At 44.0% G+C, this 17,107-nt stretch overlaps 1 protein-coding gene across 2 annotated transcripts in view; it reads left to right on the top strand.

Annotated features, from left to right (window-relative positions):
* Positions 1-17,107, top strand: part of KLHL2 (kelch like family member 2) — a 116,082-nt gene that overhangs the window by 88,053 nt on the left and 10,922 nt on the right. The window contains exons 6-9 of one of the 2 annotated variants that reach the window (XM_084757973.1): positions 4,901-5,010; positions 9,329-9,445; positions 10,708-10,857; positions 15,725-15,842. In XM_084757973.1, the coding sequence (XP_084614099.1) occupies positions 4,901-5,010; positions 9,329-9,445; positions 10,708-10,857; positions 15,725-15,842 (495 nt within the window). Of the gene's footprint in view, positions 1-4,900; positions 5,011-9,328; positions 9,446-10,707; positions 10,906-15,724; positions 15,843-17,107 lie in introns of both variants that reach the window. The other variant, XM_084757972.1, reaches the window with a different exon arrangement.

The raw sequence follows: 17,107 nt of genomic DNA, 5'->3' as shown, positions 1-17,107 counted from the left end.
GATGAAAGGAGAGAACTGGCTCATGCAAGTTCACATAGGTCCCCAGCCTCCGCCACACCCACACACACACTCACTCATTCATACATGCATGTGTGGACACACACCAAACCATACGGACTTTCTGTGTCCGCCCCAGCTCTGAGTAATGATACAGAGACTTATATTTATATACAATATCTTTAGGCCTTGGCTCACTGTAGTTCCCAACTGGCTCTTATAACCTATGTTTATTTATGTTCTGCCATGTGGTTCTTTACCTCTCCTCTGTTTCATTTGTCCAACTTCCTGTGTGTCTTGTAGGCGAATCCTTTCACGCCTTTCTTTCCTACCTCTCCGGAAGTCCCGCCTGTTCTCTCCTGCCTTTGCTTAGGCTGTTCAGCTCTTTGCTCAACCAATCAGAAGGTGATGGTGAACAGTGTTTACACAGCATTGAGACAAGTGATGCTTAGCAGTACCAAAGTCCAGTCTGCTCAGCTCTCTGCTGGTACAGAAATCAGAATTTGAATATACAAAGACAACCTTTACACAGTGTACAAAAACACGCATACGCATACTCAGTGTACGCGCGTGTGCGCACACACGCACGTAAAAGAATGAATAATTTTTTCAAAAAAGAAAACCTTTCAGGGTGATTTATTTAAATTTTAAATTTTTTCGTAAGCCTCTGGTAAGGTCAGGGAACTGTAGGATGGGGTTTTCAGATGTAGAAGGGATTGTGACCGATTATTTAATCTTGAAACCCTACTAAGTGAGGTTTTCTTATTACCACTCCCTAAACACTAGATGGCTATCTTTTGGTTCTTTGTGCTTTTCTAATACTGATTTGACCTTTTTTGCACTTAACTTTCGGTCAACTTCAAATTTGACCATAAAGTTACCATTCATGCTGTTTATTAATGCATTCTTTTAAAAGTGATTTTATTTTTAGAAAATACTAGGTTTATGGAAAATGCTAGAACAAATTATATTCACTATAATCTCCTTTAGTTCCTTTATCACACTTGGTTTCCCTTGTTATAAACTCCTTATGGTGTTTCTCACAGTGGATAGACCAGTATGGACCTTGTTATTAAAAGCCTATGGTCTGTCATGCTAAAGTGGACAGAGAAAAGCCTTTTGAGGCTTAACTCTACACAGTGATAGCTAGGAATGGAAGTAGTGGCCTTCCCCAGGGAGGGACACATCTCTACCCCACTTATCCCGGTCTCTCCCCCTCTCCCCTCCTGTCTCCCCCCTCCCTCCCTCTCCCTACCTCGCTACCCCCCTTTCCCTCCCATTCTCTCTCTCCAACTCCCAGGTTGGAGTTTTACCAGGAAGTAAAATGTTACTGAGTTGCTTTGGCAGCAGGGCAGCATCTTCCTGTTCTGTCCTGTTTTGATTATCAGGCTCCGTGGTTTTTAACTAAGAGTTAAGATCTTGGCATTCAATTTAGGTCTTGTCCTCTTCAACTGGGCTTGATTTGGAGAAGGCATGTCCCCTGACTGTTGCTCTCTGCACCATTTTGACTTTATTCCGGTTAAATATTATAGAAATGGCTGCATTTTGTTTGGTGTGCTTTTTATAACTTCTATAAACCTTTTTTTTTAATGCTTAGAATTTTGAATTAGTGTACAAAGTAGCCCGTTTTCTTGTGCTATTTTCCTTCTAACAGCAGCGCCTTCCACTGTTTCTTTCCCCATCCTTGGTTTGTAGCCTTCTACCTCCTGTATGCCCTCCCTCCCACTCTCCTGCCTCACGTTTAATTTCTCTCTCTTTCGCCTCTTTCCCCCCATGTCCTCAACCCTTCCGGTTTTTTGGTCTTTACCCCTACATAAATATACATATTAAAAAATTGGAGCAAGTGTCTGTGTATGAGCGAGGACATATAACGTTTGTCTTTCTGATCCTAGATTATTATACTTAATATATATTTTTCCTTCAACTTTAATAATTTCATTTTCTTTATGACTAAATACAAAGATGTAGGGGAAAAGGAACCTTCATTTCATTCACTGTTAGTGGGAGTTGATACTAGTGCAGCCACTGTGCAGATCAGTGTAGAGCTTTCTCAAAACAGCTAAAAATAGATCTAACCACATGACACGGCTATACCTTCCGGGCATATTCTCAAAGGATTCCGCATCTTACCAGAGATACTGTGCATCTGCGCTTTCCACAGTAGCCAGGGAATGGAATCAGCATAGATACCTGTCCGCAGATAGTAATCAGTAGTGGAAATGTCATTCATCGGCACAATGGAATGTTGCTTAGCTGCTATAAATCACTGTGTGTAGGGTTTGTTTGTTTGTTTGTTTGTTTGTTTAAAATATTACTCTTGGGGCATATACTGCCATGGTACATGTGGAGGTCAGAGTTCGGGGTGTCAGTTCTCTCCTTGGTTTTGAGGCAGGGTTCCTTGTTTCTGCTTGACGCCTGTTCCAGGCTACCTGGCCCAAGAACTTTTGCCTGATCCTCCTGTCTCCATCTCCGGTCTTGCCTTGGGTGTCCTTTTGTCACATATGTGGGTTCTGGGGAGGGGGCGGGGCAAGGTCTGACCTCAGACTACTGTGGCCAAGGCTTTTAAGGCTTTTATTTGCTGTTCCAGGTTTTTGGGCTTTTCCTCCCCTTGCTGGAGGCAAAGTAACAAGAGTTGCTGTCACCCTGTATCTTTGTCGGTAACGTTGTTGGTGTTTTGGGTTTTGGGATTTTGTTTGTGACAGGGCTTCACTGTGTAGCCCCTGGATGGCCTGAATTTCAGGTGTTCTGAGAGATGTGCAGATCTGTAGGAGGCTGTATCTTGTGATGGTACAAGGTGATGGGTGTCTTTTGATGTGCTTGTTTTTTACCTTTATATAATCTCTGATGAAATACCTATTTAGATCTGTTGCCCATTTGAAAAATAGGCTATTTTCTTCTTATTGAGTTTTGTGGCTTTTGTGTTTTACATAACTTTTTGTGATAAATGTTTTATAGAAATTTTTCTTGAAGGTTATGGCCTACCATTTTATTTCGTAATGCTATTGTTCAGGGCCAAACATTTATTTTTAATGAAATCCAGAGTACTAATTGTTCTTTTCATTTGTCTTGTTTCCTGTGTTGTGGGGGAAGGTCATCTCAGGGCTGGGACCTGCTAGATTTCCTTCTGTGTTATTTTCTAGGACTCTTAACATTGTGTGCTTCTAATACAGCTGTGTGACCCATTTGGGGTTAATTTTTGTGAAACATATAAGGTCTTTTTCTAGAGTGTTTTTCATGTGTGGCTGGCCACTTTCATCCTTACCTCTTTCTCTGTTTGATTGATTAATTGATTTGAGACAGGGTTTCTCTTGTAGTGCTGGCTGTCCCGGACTTGCTTTGTAGATCAGGCTGGCCTCCGACTCACAGAGGTCCACCTGCCTCTGCCTTCCAAGTGCTGGGACTAAAGGTGTGCGCCACCACCTTCACCCTCGCTCCGCTCCACCGTGTCACCTTCGCTTCTGTGCCAGAGTTGGTCAGTTTGTGTGGGACAGTTTCTGGGCCCGTTTGCTTTTTTTTTTCTTTTTCCTTTTTTATCATTTACAAAAGAAACTCAGCCTTCATTTTCATGTTTATTTCAGTGTGCTGCTTTGCTTGCCTAATGCAGACACTGAGTTTGAAAAGAGCTATGTCTGTTGGATTTTTAAAAATCTAATCATTTTGTAATTACCCGAAGAGTTGCTCGTTATGTTTGAAGTTGTCTTGTGAGGAGCCTTTTATAAAGTGAATAGGTATTCAGGCGGCTTGTGAAAGTGCACGCTTTATTTTTTAAATATTCTAGAAGAGGAGGCCAATAATCTTTTTTAGGGTCTTGAAATGTGTATTGAAAGGAACCTTTTATTTCGCCGTAGAAAAGTCTTTCAGATGTACTGTTGAGTAGAGATAACTGGGAAGGCCACGTAGGAGGCAGTGCAGACTTTGCAGCACACCTTTAACACTTGGGAGGTCACAGGGCTAACAGGCACTGTTAGAGAGTTCTCAGCCTCCTCCACTCGTAGATCTTCGTGCCTAATAAACCAAGAGGGTGTTCACACCTACAGCATTCTCACTATGTTAGGTTCTTTCTGAGCCTCTACAGGTGTGCAAGCCAGGGTTTAGGGGATTACCTAATCACCCCATATTGTACAAGCCGGACTATGGTAGAGCTGAGATCCAACATTGGTGCGCCTGAGTGAGTGCAAAGACTGGGCCTCGGTCTTCTAGTTCCAGCTCAAACTCTGTAAGCAGGAAGTGGATTTGGGGCGGGGGGAGGGAGGGGGCGGGGAAGGAAGCTGTTTTGACCGGATATATTCTTTATAAGCTTTTAAATCATTGTGTCAATAGACTTATGTCATTATGTTGCTCCCCCAACCCCCTCACAAATAAGCATATTTAGGACATCAAAAAGAGGGTTTGAGTATTTTAAGAATTACCAATTTTACCAGCTTCCTGGGAAGGATGTGAGATATAAAATTAGTCATTGTGTTCCCAAATAAGTCACTTATATAGACTTTGAATCTATTCTGAACCTTTGTTTTATTTTAATAAACTAATTTTTAATGCTGCCCTGTGTTCATATTGAGCAGCATTTAAGGCTTTTTGTTTAGTTTTCAAATAAGCAGTTTTCTCCTGTTGTAACATTTTACATCCTACATTCAAGAATGTAGACTTACACTACCATGTGCTTTGTGTGACCGGAAGGCTTTACAGACTTACGTATTGATAGCGCCGTGCTCCATAAGGCACCACTGTGGAACGGGCATTAAGCCTTAGTTCCGTCCTGCCCAGTGTGTGTCCATTAAGGCCGTTTTGCCACCCATTCTTGCCCAGAAGAAATGTGGTTGGTTTCCTTCTTGGGTTAATTAAGAGATCAGTTAATGTTGCTGCTTTGCTTGTATGGCTGACAACTTCTCTGTCTGTCCAACAGAGCAACATTTTGCCGACGTCGTGCTTAGTGAGGAGTTTCTCAACCTTGGCATCGAGCAAGTGTGCAGCTTAATCTCAAGTGACAAGCTCACCATTTCCTCAGAGGAGAAGGCAAGTGATACCCTCTCTCTTACCCCCGCCACTTCTCCTCCTCTTCCTCTTCTTTCTGCCGTCACCTTCCCTTCTGTATCCTTCTAGGAGTTGGGTAGTTTCCTGTCCTCCTTTTTCTATGGGGGGTGGGGGTGGGGCATCAAGCATTGTGTGTAGAACGGAGGACATGGTATTGTCCATCCACTTTTTTTTTTTTTTTTTTTGAGCTAGTGTCTCTAGATGGTCTGGAATTCTCCAGTAGGCTGGGCTGGCTGGCCAGTGAGCCCAACGATCCCTTTCTTCTGAGATTACAAGGGAGTGCCACCACATCTGACTGTTTTCATCTGGATTCCAAGGATCACAGTCGGGTTCTGATGCTTGCAAAGATGCGGCTGGCTGAGATGTTTCTCCCTAGACCTTTCTCTTCTTACGTGTTTTCACTTGTTTTGTAAGTTGTGTCCCGTGTGAATAGAAGCCTCAGTGACCTGGAAGAAGTGCACTTGACCTCTACAGCAAGAGCGAGTACACATTAACGGATTTGGACCAAGTCCCTTTGGGAGAATGGGCTTGTTTCTACAGCTAGATGCCTATAAATATTTCACACAAACACAAATGACAACAACTCATTAGCTTTGCTGTCTTGTGAGTTGAAAGATCTTCCTTTAAAGGTTTTAAAGTTATTAGACCAGAAGGGAGTTGGATCCACTAAAGCTAGAGATAAAGGCAGTTGTCCACCCAAGTTGGGTGCTAGGAACTGGTCTCAGGTCCTCTGCAACAGGACGTGCTCCTCCTCACTGCAGAGCCCATTTCTTCAGTCCCTAAAAGAACTTTCTCAGTGTGTTAAAGTTTCATTAGTTCTAGATTGAACATCCTTGAGTGCTGTCATCCTTTTAAGTTGCTTTTTGAAACTTATATATCAGCCCTGCAGGTCAGCCTCCCTCCCTCCCTCCCTCCCTCCCTTTCTCCCTTTCTTCCTTTCTTCCTTCTTTCCCTCCCTCCCTCCATTCTATGCAGTTGCTTTTTCTGACCTTACATTTTGGGTTGCCTTTATTATGTTATTGAGTCTTTTATATGACTGGAGATAGAAGCTCCTCTTACTGTTCTGTTTTCTCTGGGCAGTTTGTAGCACATAGGAATAAAGAGACAAAAATTCACAGAGCAGCCTGATGGAGCATACCTTTCATCCCAGCATTTGGGAGGCAGAGACAGGTGGATCTTCGTGAGTTCAAAGCCAGCTTGGTCTACATGAACCCAAAACAGCCAAGGATACATGGCAGTTGAGAGAACCTGTCTCAAAGCAAAAAATAAGAACAACAAAACTAAAACAACAGCTGCAAATAGAATTTCAGAGAAATTTAACGTTATAGAGAGCTGGGCAGTGGTGGCCCACACTTTTAATCCCAGCATTTGGGGAAGCAGTGGCAGGTGGGATCTCTGTGAATTTGAGGCCAGCCTGATCTACAAATCGAGCTCCAAGACAGCCAGGACTGTTAGACAGAGAAACCCTATTTTGGGGTGAAAAAATTTATAGAGGCTCTGATTCTGTTTCTCAGGACATTCACGTCATCGGCAGATTAAAAAATGTACATTCTCTCTATGATGTGAAAATATATGTAGAACTGTGACATGAATAATCTTAGCAGCTTAGAGAAAGGTGACACTACTACCAATGCAATAGATAAGAACCAAGTCTCCTCCACACCCCAGTCGCTGTCTCAGAGTCCTGACTCTGAGACTGACAGAGTAGACTTCTCTAGTCACGCTAGAGTCATAGTCATAGTGGATAAACCAGCAACTAAGTGATTCCAGAGCTCTGTCCGGGGCACTGTAGGAGTGTTTTGTTTTGGGATAAGGGGTGATACTTCAGCTTGGTTTAGATGTAGGATCCACACCTTTCACAACAAGCTAGAGTTTGCCAGAGAAATGGAAATGGATTGGGATGGGAAAAGCATTTCAGGGCGCGGGGACCGACTAGACGGATGTAAGGGATGTCGCTGCTCAACGGTGGCTGGGGAGAGTGCGGGAGTGAGAGTAGTCGGAAGTGAAGTGAGAAGAGAGCCCTGTGGATGCCTTCAGCTGTATTAACTACCATGACCTTCCTTGTGGCGCTGAAGAGCTGCTTCCAGGCTTTAAGCAGGAGGCAGACGCCATGATAAGCCCTGCGTTTGAGAAAGGCCATGAGAACTGCTGTGGCTGTGACTGACGCAATGAGCCACCCTGGAGTAGCACACTCAGGACCTATTTTATCATGTGTACAATTCAGTGTTCATTCTTCATGGAGGATGTAGTGGACACAGCCTGTTTCTGCTCTGCAGCATCCAAGGCTTCACAGTCAGAGCGGCCCAGCTGACTGGAAGTGTCTAGCCTGATTCTTCTAGATTCTTCTGTAGTGGGTATCTGGGGCTTCCCTTCTTTTTCACGTGGTATCTTGTGAGTCTGCAATGTCCAAAGTAACTCCTTCATAGACACGTCAGGCTCGAGCTGGGGGTAGGGGGGAGTTATGCTGTCTGTCTGTCTCCAAATCCCTGTCTGTCCTCTCTTCTTCCTCTTTTATCACTTGCCGAAGGTTTTCATGCTGTGGTCATTGCTGCAGGTAACCATAACTCTTAAGTGGTATACACGGCCATCACAGCAAGCAAGTCAAGAAACCAAGGTGAAAGGTGCTGGCTTCCTCTGATCCTCCCACCTTCAGATGCCACCGAGTTGCTGCTATTGTGCATGCTCTGTTAGTTGCACAGGGACAGTTTAGGTTAGCTGTGGAAAGTTATTACACAGTGGTATAAGTCCTTGGAGATGAGACTTCTCTGGGAAGCAGCTGCAGAGACTAGCTTCCATGTTGATGGGGAGCAGGAGCGCGCCTGTGGCGTGAGGGCCAAGTAGGGGAACGTTGAGGTGATAGCAGTGAGCAGGAGAATCTGAGGGGGGGACCGTGGAAACAGGGCCATGGAGCCGACAGAGCTGAACAGCAGTGGGTGGAACTGACAGAGTGCCAACTCTGTTCGCTTCTTTATCTTAGGCACCTGGCATTCAGAAGCCTTTAATAAGTCCTTGTTGACAGGATAAATTAAAGAAAGATGATAATTAGAAGGCACGCTATTTTTAGTTTCATGCTGTATCAAAATAGCCTGTTTTTATTTCCAGTAACCCATTTGCATATTGCCAAACATTTCCTACAACCTTTTAAAGATTATCAGGAAATGTATCCGTCAGTCCAGGAGGAAATTGTGTAGAAAGACACTGGCCCTTTATTGGCTTATTTGTTTCCTCAGAGGACTATGTTGTGTAGTGATGCTCTCTCTGTTATCATTGTAAAAATGTTCAGAGTGCTACGGTTATGTGTGTTCTGTTGTGGTAAAGAAGGGCTGGCCCACTGTGGAGACCCTTGATTTCTAGGTGTGTGGCCCAAAATTGGTTCATAAAACTGAAGAGAATTTTAAACATGAGTTATTTATAAGAGTGTATTTATTTGGCACGTTTGTGTTACTGTGACCACAACATTGGGCAGAAACACCATATAAAGGAGAAGAGATTTGCCTCAGCTCATGGTCTCAGAGTGTTCAGGCTCTTGTGGCAAGAGGGCATGGTGGGGCAGCAGTTTCCTCTCATGAGGGGTAGGAAGCGGAGAGACTGATGCTAGCACCCTGCTGGCCTTCGCCGTCTCCCTACTTACTACATCTCTGTCTATGCAAAGTCTATGCAGAGGTGTTACCTGCGTTTAAGATGGATGGGTCCTCCTTCTCCCTAGTTCCCCCCCCCCCCCCGAAACACATTCACAGAGACACCCAGAAGCGATTCTAAAGTCAGTCACATCGATGGTGAAAATCAACCATAAACCTCAAAGTCAGTGTTTTCTTTTATAAGTTGCCATAGTCACAGTGTTCTGATACAACAATAGAAAAGAAACTAAGACGTGTGGTTTTCATTTTAGGATGCCGCTGTGCATCATTACTATGGGTGCTTTATTCTAAAGAAGCTTAAGCCTATAGTTAGAGCTAAGTGCACAGTGGAGAAAGGTGTGTGTTACCATGTTGGTGCAGCTACCGTTGAAGTTCAGTAAGAGGTATGACGGGAGTTGGTGAAGTGCTTAGCAAGAGTGAACTGAAAAGTGCTTATTGGGTGCCCAGAGTTCCTTAGTGAACTACTTACTAAGCTCCGCATGCCAAAAGAAAGAGAGGCGAGTTGGACCAAACGCCTTTGTGTGTGGCAAGTCAGGATTTCAGAAGTTTTGATCCAGAGATTAAAATGTTAGCAATGCTGTATATAAGATGCGCTTCGTTGCAGAGCTATATGCTTTGTTATATAACTCATTGTTTTTTCTTTCTCCAATTTTTTTTTAAAGGTATTTGAAGCAGTAATAGCCTGGGTAAACCATGATAAGGATGTGAGGCAGGAGTTTATGGCTCGGCTCATGGAACACGTCCGGTTACCCTTGCTCCCTCGGGAGTACTTGGTACAGGTAAGTGCGTGTACAAATCATAGGCATGCGCACAGCACCTGTGCACCTGCCTGGCAGCGTGTAGAGCCCCTTCCCACAGTGGTAAAGGCTGCAGGGTACAGGTCTCTAGAGTGTAGGAAGGAGGGAAGTTAAGGCACCTGGCACCTTGACAGCAGCCCCCTCTGAGCCTGAGCCCATCCCCTCTTCCTAGGAATTGGTTTCCGCTGTCTTTCTCTATCAGGAAAGTACTAGAACTTTCTGAGGTGGCATTTGTGGCCCTCTTGAATGCATGTACATAAATGTGCCCAGGTTTACCCTGCTTTCTTCCTTTGGTAGCCTCTTCCGATTACATAACAGGAATGGACCTTTGAGATTTGACCCAATTGCTGTTTAATCTTACTTCGTACTTTCACAGGGACGTGTGTGCAGCTTTCTGTGTTTCTAAGATGAAGAAAAGCAGGGTATTCGAACTAAACAGAAATGAATGGTTCTTAGTCATCCTTGGAGTATTTTAAATCTGCTCTTAGTTGTTTATTAGGAATCTTTCAGGAACTTCTCAGCATTAGTTTCTGTAATTGAAACTACTCATAAAGAGACCCTTTTTGATTAGCAGATCAGGTTTCAACATTTTAAGGTTTATTGAGACCTCATTATTCAACATGGTCTGTATGGTCTCTGAATACTGTAGTATTTAGAAAGGAAGGAAGGGAAGGAGACAGTCAAACAGGCAGGACAGTACTGAGGCCAAGCATTCTGGGGATGTGGGGGACTGGCTGACATAGGTATAATAGTTTAAAGTATTTTGGGTCTCTTTTCATTTGTTCTTCTGTGTTGGAGAGAGTACCATGGAATTAATAGCCTTGCCTAGCCCAGTTGAAGAACCTGTTATCTACAATTTTTAGTAGCCCCAGATCACAGACTTTGCATCTTCATATTCACTTAGATTTGTTGGGACATCATGGGGTCATGAGTTCCAAGATAAGTCCCCAAGCCCGCATGCCCTACCTTTCCCATCAAGTTTTTCTTTTTTTTCTTTTCTTCTTTCTTTTTTTTTTTCCTTCCTTTCCTTTTCTTGTCAACTCTGTGGCCTCTGTAAAGATAAGGAATGAGTGGATTAAAGCTTTCAGTGCTGTTTTTTTCTCTATAGCCAAATGCCTGAGCAGAAGTTGGGGTCGGACATGCGACCCTTACTGCTTTGTTTCTGTCCCCTGTCTGTTTCCGTAGCCACTTTCTCCTGCGCTAGCTGTTCCCCCTCACAGGGCTTGTCTGCTTCCTTCCCACAGAGGGTGGAAGAGGAAGCACTGGTGAAGAACAGCAGCGCGTGCAAAGATTACCTCATTGAAGCCATGAAGTACCACCTGCTGCCAACAGAGCAGCGCATGTTAATGAAGAGTGTGCGGACCCGCCTGAGGACCCCCATGAACCTTCCCAAAGTAGGACCTATTGTTCACAGTTGTGCTTGCCCCGTCTCAAGGCCCACAGTGAGCTGTTACTGTTTTTGATCATCTGAATTTCCACACCTTGTTGTTTGAGTTTTCCTGTGTGGGAAGTGTGCCTAAGAACGCAAATGTGACGTAGTGTCTGTTGGCTGCATGTTAACGTATAGATTGTTTGATTCGTTTAATCTTTTAAAAATCATTTTCCCAACATTTTTTAGGATTTATTTTATTATGTAATTTATGTGATGTATGTGCACACATGGATGCCAGAAGGATGTACCAGAGTCATTGGATCTAGAGTTCCAGGCATTACTGAGCCACCCAGTATAGGTGCTGGGATCTGAGCTGTGTACTTTTGAAAGAGCAGTAAGTGCTCTTAACCACTGAGCATCTTCTCAGCCTAATTTATTTAATCTGTGTGTGTGTACATACATATACATGCACGCAGGTACCGATAGAACCCAGAAGAGGGCGTTAGAGCTGGAGTTACAAGTGACCTGTGAGCCATTCAGTGTAGGTGCTGTGAGCCAAATGTGTTCTCTGTAAGAACAGCAAGCACTCTAAACAACAGAACCATCTCTAGAGCACCGTCATTTAATCTTGATAAATTCTATGACATCACACTTTTGGAAGGGAAGGCAATTGGTTTCTGTCCCTTCTGAGTTCCTGTAGTTAAAGTAGTTGTGGGAACAAGAGGGGAATTAGACTAAACAGCAGAATTTCCTGTGAGCAGGGTCATTCATAACCGAAATCCTGGGGTTTTCTTAGATTTACATGTTAGGATGAAAGATGACCAGTAGCTCAGTCAGTTCTTGTTTTTATTCCTTGTGTGCGCTACAACATTGTTCCCTGTACATTTTTTAAATGTCTTATTAGATTGAGGGGTGTGTGTGTGTGTGTGTGTGTGTGTGTGTGTGTGTGTACACGTACACGTGCGTACAGGCGTACATGTGTGCACGTGGCTATCAGAGGATGACTGGGGAGTCTGTTCTTCCCTTCCCCTATGTGAGTCCTAGAGGTTAAATTCACATCATCAGGCACAGTGGCAGGCACCTCTCCTTGCTGAGCCATTTTGACATCTCCCACTTAACTTTAATACTTCATAAATATTTCATGTCTGTGAGGAGGAGAATAAAAGCCTTCTTGGCTCACACGCCATCTTCTGGCATGTTCAGCTATATACTACAGAGAGATCTTTAGAATCAAGATGAATTCCACCTAATTTCACCTAATTTCCAGGCTAAACACGGCACTTTCTCAGAGCTAAGGAGCTCTTGGTTAAATCCTGCCGAGTGTTTTCTTTTCTCTTTGTAAGGTTTAAGCCATCTATTCACTTAAGTTGTCTCCTGGGCCTCCCTTTCCCACTTTTACCTCCTTCCAGAGTTTCCCACACTATAACTGCTGTTTGCAGTGTGCATACGGATTCGTGGCAGTTCTCTGGTACTCGATTTCTCAAGCTTTCCCTTGCTGTGGAGGAGCAACAGTTCAGTTTTGAGTGTGCACTTTCTGTACGCCCCATCCTTTCCCAACATTTCTTTATGGGTTTTGGAAAACGTGCTTATGCGAAAAGTTTTTCTATGGTACTGTTTATACTTTTACAGTGGTTATAATCAGGATTTATTCTGAGTAAGTAGGTAAGAATGAAACAGGATTAATGTTGTATGCATACGTATCTCATAGTAATGATATCTGTATCATAATCTTGAAGGGTCAAATAGAATAAAGCACAGTAGCAATATAGAGGAAATTACCATAACTTCTGATAAATTCCCACTGTAAATATGTTTTCTCATGTGCACTCTGTTAAATTATATACATATATATAACAGTGTTTATTTTTCTTAGCTTATTTCTTAACCCAGCTATCACACAGATTGAGATTCTTTTATAATCCAAGGCGTCACAACACAATCTTGAGCAGTTTAAGTCTGTTCTTAGCCTTCTATGCTATTTTGTCTTGCTCCCAGCAAACATCCTCGTGATGCTTGCACGTTGTAACTTTCCTTGGCTCCAGCTCCTTTGTCCTGATTTTCCTTAGACCTCTACCCATGGTTGAATCCCCTGGCTGAATCCCCTACATCCTTTCCTAATTCCTCCTCCTCTGACAGGCAGGAAGTCCAGCCCTATTCTCTATCCTGCTCATTGATTGGCTGCAGCTGCCTTATAGACATCTCAAGGAGACAGTTGGGGAGAAGCAATTAAACAACATTTAAACAGTAAAGAACAAAGCTTGCAACCAGACATGGGGGAGGTGTGGTTACAGAAATCAGCATTTAAATTACACAATAACCTGGCAGGGGGTGGGGTGGGGGAGGGGAGGTTTACAGAAATCAGCATCTAAATGACACAGTAGCCTTATGCCTACAGCAATCACTAATTGCACATACGACTTTTTAGCCTCACACATTTGTTTATGTTCTAGGTAAACTATATAAGCATTGTGTGAAGCATGTTTATATTTGAATATCGTAGCAAGAAACTATAATCTTTTTAGGTTTGTTTTTAATTTTTACTTATGTGTCTGTGTGTACAAACATGCGTGTGCATGCAGGCACACACGACATGCAGAAGAGGGCATTGGATTCTCTGGCAGTGGAGTCACAAGCAGCTGTGGACCACCCGAGCTGGGTGCCGTTGTGCAGTTTTCTACTACAGCAGTATACGTCATTACTGCTGAGCCATCTCTTCAACCCCCCAGGGATGTGCTGCTTCTGTGCTTTGTTTTTTTGTCTTAACCACCACCACTCCTGACCCCGGGTTTTGGTAAATAAATATTGATGTGTTTCTGGGTAAAGACAGTCTAAGTGGCCACAGGGGTTGACTTGTCTCCCCACTTCTTGCCCTCTTCCGTCATTACCTTTGACCTTTCTCTCCAGAAGCTCTCCTTTGTGTGCTGTGACATACAGCGTGGCTCTCAGATCCCGTTAAGTGACAAGGATCCAGTGATATAAACAGCCCCTTTGCTGGTTGAGCAACACTTCCCGGTCCCTTCTGCTCTGCCCCGGCTTCTCGTGCCGCCCCCTGTGTTCTGCCCGCTCACTTTTCCTCTGATCGCTGGAGTACAAATCTCTATCCCACTTTGTCTTTGTTGGATAAGTGAAATGAAGATGTTACCCCCTGCTCTCTGCAGTGACTTGCTTTCTCTTCTGTTCTCATTTCAGTATAGAAACAGTGGGCTTCGGTTTGAGAATGATGAAATCTATCAGTCGGCATGCCCACTGAGGATTGGAAAGTATTCTCGGGGCTGGAGAGATGGCTCAGTGCTTAGCAATGTGTACTGCGCTTGCGGAGGACCTGAGTTTAGTTCCCATCACCCTCATCCTCCAGCTTCCACAGGCCCTGCGCTCAGCCTGCGCAAACCCCACACTTAGACGCATACACATATAGGCATAGTTGAAGTCCAAAACAAAATCTTTAAAATATCTGTATTCTGTTGTGAGGTTTGACATTTGAATTAGTCTTCACTGGGTACACCATTGAGGACCTTTTCCATACTGTAATTACCAGACAGCTTTGAACACAGATCTGTATGTACAGAGTTGCCACTACTGTCTTTATGGTTTATTTGGTCTTTTGGTAGTAGGGTATAGTGATTTTCTTTCATTCTTTCTGTTTATTTGAATCCAGAACTAGTGGAATAACAGTAATAATCGCACCATTGGTTCATTGGTCTGTGCTAAGCCTTAACATCCTAAGGCTGTTTTGTTTTGCTTTACTCAATAACACGGGCTATTCTTCTTGAAACTTGAGATTTGCTGTGAGTCTGGAAACGTGGTTTCTGTGTTTATATCTTTCTGTAGTTTTAAGTACAGCTAGGTGGTCGTGCTGTCAAGATCACAATCATCCCACTTGTGTGAGTTTCTCCACATTGGCTTTTTTTTGTTTATTTTCAGTATTATTTCTCTCATCTTCTCCCCCAAAGTCCTGCCATTCCTTACAGTTTTCCATCCAAGACTTTATTAACTGTGACATTGTCCTGATGTCATAGTTTTTATTCCTCCTTGCCAGAAAGTATCCATGTGTCTAGTAAAAGACAAACACATGGGTTTATAAGTCCTGTCTGTCCTCCAAGGCTTTTGCTCCGGCTCCTGGCGAAGCCTTCACTTAATTGAGGTCACTCTCTATTTTTCTGTTCCCCAGTAGCAGTTAATGTCATACAGGTTTTTGATTGCGCACAGTTGCATATAGGTCTTGAATTGCATCCTGGGGGTTAGGTCCTTAGTAGTGAGGTCTATAAGCTCTTGGTGGGCAGAGACCGTGTCCTATGCAATTCCTGTCATAAGCCTAGGCAGACAGAAATGTGGAGGTACTTGGTTAACCAGCTCCCCAAATGACGTGAGGAGAGTCCGCAGCCCTTGGTTGTCTCCAGCATTTGGCCATTGTGAGCTTGGCATCTCTATTATATTCTGATGATGGTTTATTAGTTAAAACGATTTCTCCATGTGCGTACACTTTACTGTCCTTTCTCTCATTGCCCACTCACAGGCTTTAGTTCTTCTATACTGTAGCAGTCTTCCCTCTGATCACGACAGAACCAGGATCTGGTTTACAGTAAGCCCCCAGTACTTTGCCAGTGCTGGCTGCCTACTGTTTTGCCTTCAATATTGCTTGAGTGGCCAGAAGCTTCTTTAAGTTTCTAAAAGCCTCATTTCTAAACTAAATGTGCTAGATGATAGAAGTGCAGTTTTAACACGTGCCCCTTGGTGGTGTCGCTTTCATGTTGGCTAGGAAGCCATTTTCCCCCAGCTTGTGGTGCCCTTTTCATCCCAGCACTCCTCTTGGCAGTGTCTCCGTAGGATGCTATCAGCCTCCTGAGTAGATGACGTAATCGGTTCAAGCACTTACATTTCTTCCCTTTTAGTTGATGGTGGTAGTCGGGGGCCAAGCGCCAAAGGCTATCCGAAGTGTGGAATGCTATGACTTCAAAGAGGAGCGATGGCACCAAGTGGCAGAGCTGCCTTCCAGGAGATGCAGGGCAGGTGAGCGTGGGGTGTTGTGATCAACTCTCTGTTGCTGGGTCTTTTGGAGTTCTCAGATCCTTCTTCACTTGTTAGAAAAAAGTGTCAATTAGAAAGCTGGGAGTGGTGGTCTGTGCCCAGCTCTCCAGAGGTGGAGGGAGAAGGATGAAGGAGCTCATAGTCATCCTTAACTACACAGTGAATTCAAAGCCAGCCTTGACAACATGAGGAAAAAGAGGAGGAGGAGAAGGAGGATGTTGTATAGAACTGATAGAACCCGTTCTGTGGAAAGGATAGCAGCTCATTTTATTTTATTATTTTATTTAAGATTTATATATTTATTATTATGTATACAGTGCTCTGCTTGCATGTATTCCTGCAAGCCAGAAGAGGGCGCCATATCACATTATAGATGGTGATGAGCCACCATGTGGTTGCTGGGAATTGAACTCAGGACCTTTGGAAGAGCAGGCTGCGCTCTTAACCACTGAGCCATTCCTCCAGCCCCTTATTATTTTATTTTAAGACAGGATCTGTGTGTCTATGTAGCCTGTGCTGGCCTTGAACTTCCTGTCTCATCTGCCTCGGTCTCCGAAGCACTAGGATTACAGTAGTCTTCCATTATGCCTGGCTGCTACACTGTCTTCATTTTTCGGCATTGTTCTGGTTTTCTAGGACAAACTGGCGGAGCTGGCAATTTGCTGACTAGTTACCTTAATAAAATATCAAGAGAGAAGAAAACTCTTTAATCTTGGCCTTTTAGTTCTAGAAATCTCCAACTAAGCCGTAAGCATCATTTGCTCCCGTTCCGGGCATTTGTTTTACAGACATGTTGAAGCAGATATTGTATAACCAGAACTACTGAAAAGGAGCAGTTGCAAATCTGGAGCATCTCTGCTGGGGCTGAGGCGGGACCCATTGTTCTCGGCTCCTTCATAAAAGGAGTTCTCAGTGTAGTGTCTGTCCGTGACGGTAGCGCCCCGGCAGCATGTCCTGGTAATTGTTACGTGCCAGCAAACCCAGAGTTACTTCATTCAGTAAGAATAAGGGGCTAGGGGTGTGATCCAGTTGTAGAGCACCTGCCTACCATGTATGAGGGCCAGGATTCAAGCGCCAGTAAAACACGCACGCGCACGAGCTTTCTTTTCCCTCTCCCTCTGTCTGTCTCTGTGTCTGTCTCTCTGTCTGTCCATCCGGCCCTCCCCTCCCTCCCTCCCTCCCTCCCTCCCTCCCTCCGTCTCTGTCTCTCTGTCTCTCTGTCTCTCTGTCTCTCTCTCTCTCTCTCT

This window comes from Acomys minous, assembly GCF_964271855.1.
Source record: "Acomys minous genome assembly, chromosome: 15".
NCBI lineage: Eukaryota > Metazoa > Chordata > Mammalia > Rodentia > Muridae > Acomys > Acomys minous.
This window is presented reverse-complemented; position numbering and strand designations above follow the sequence as displayed.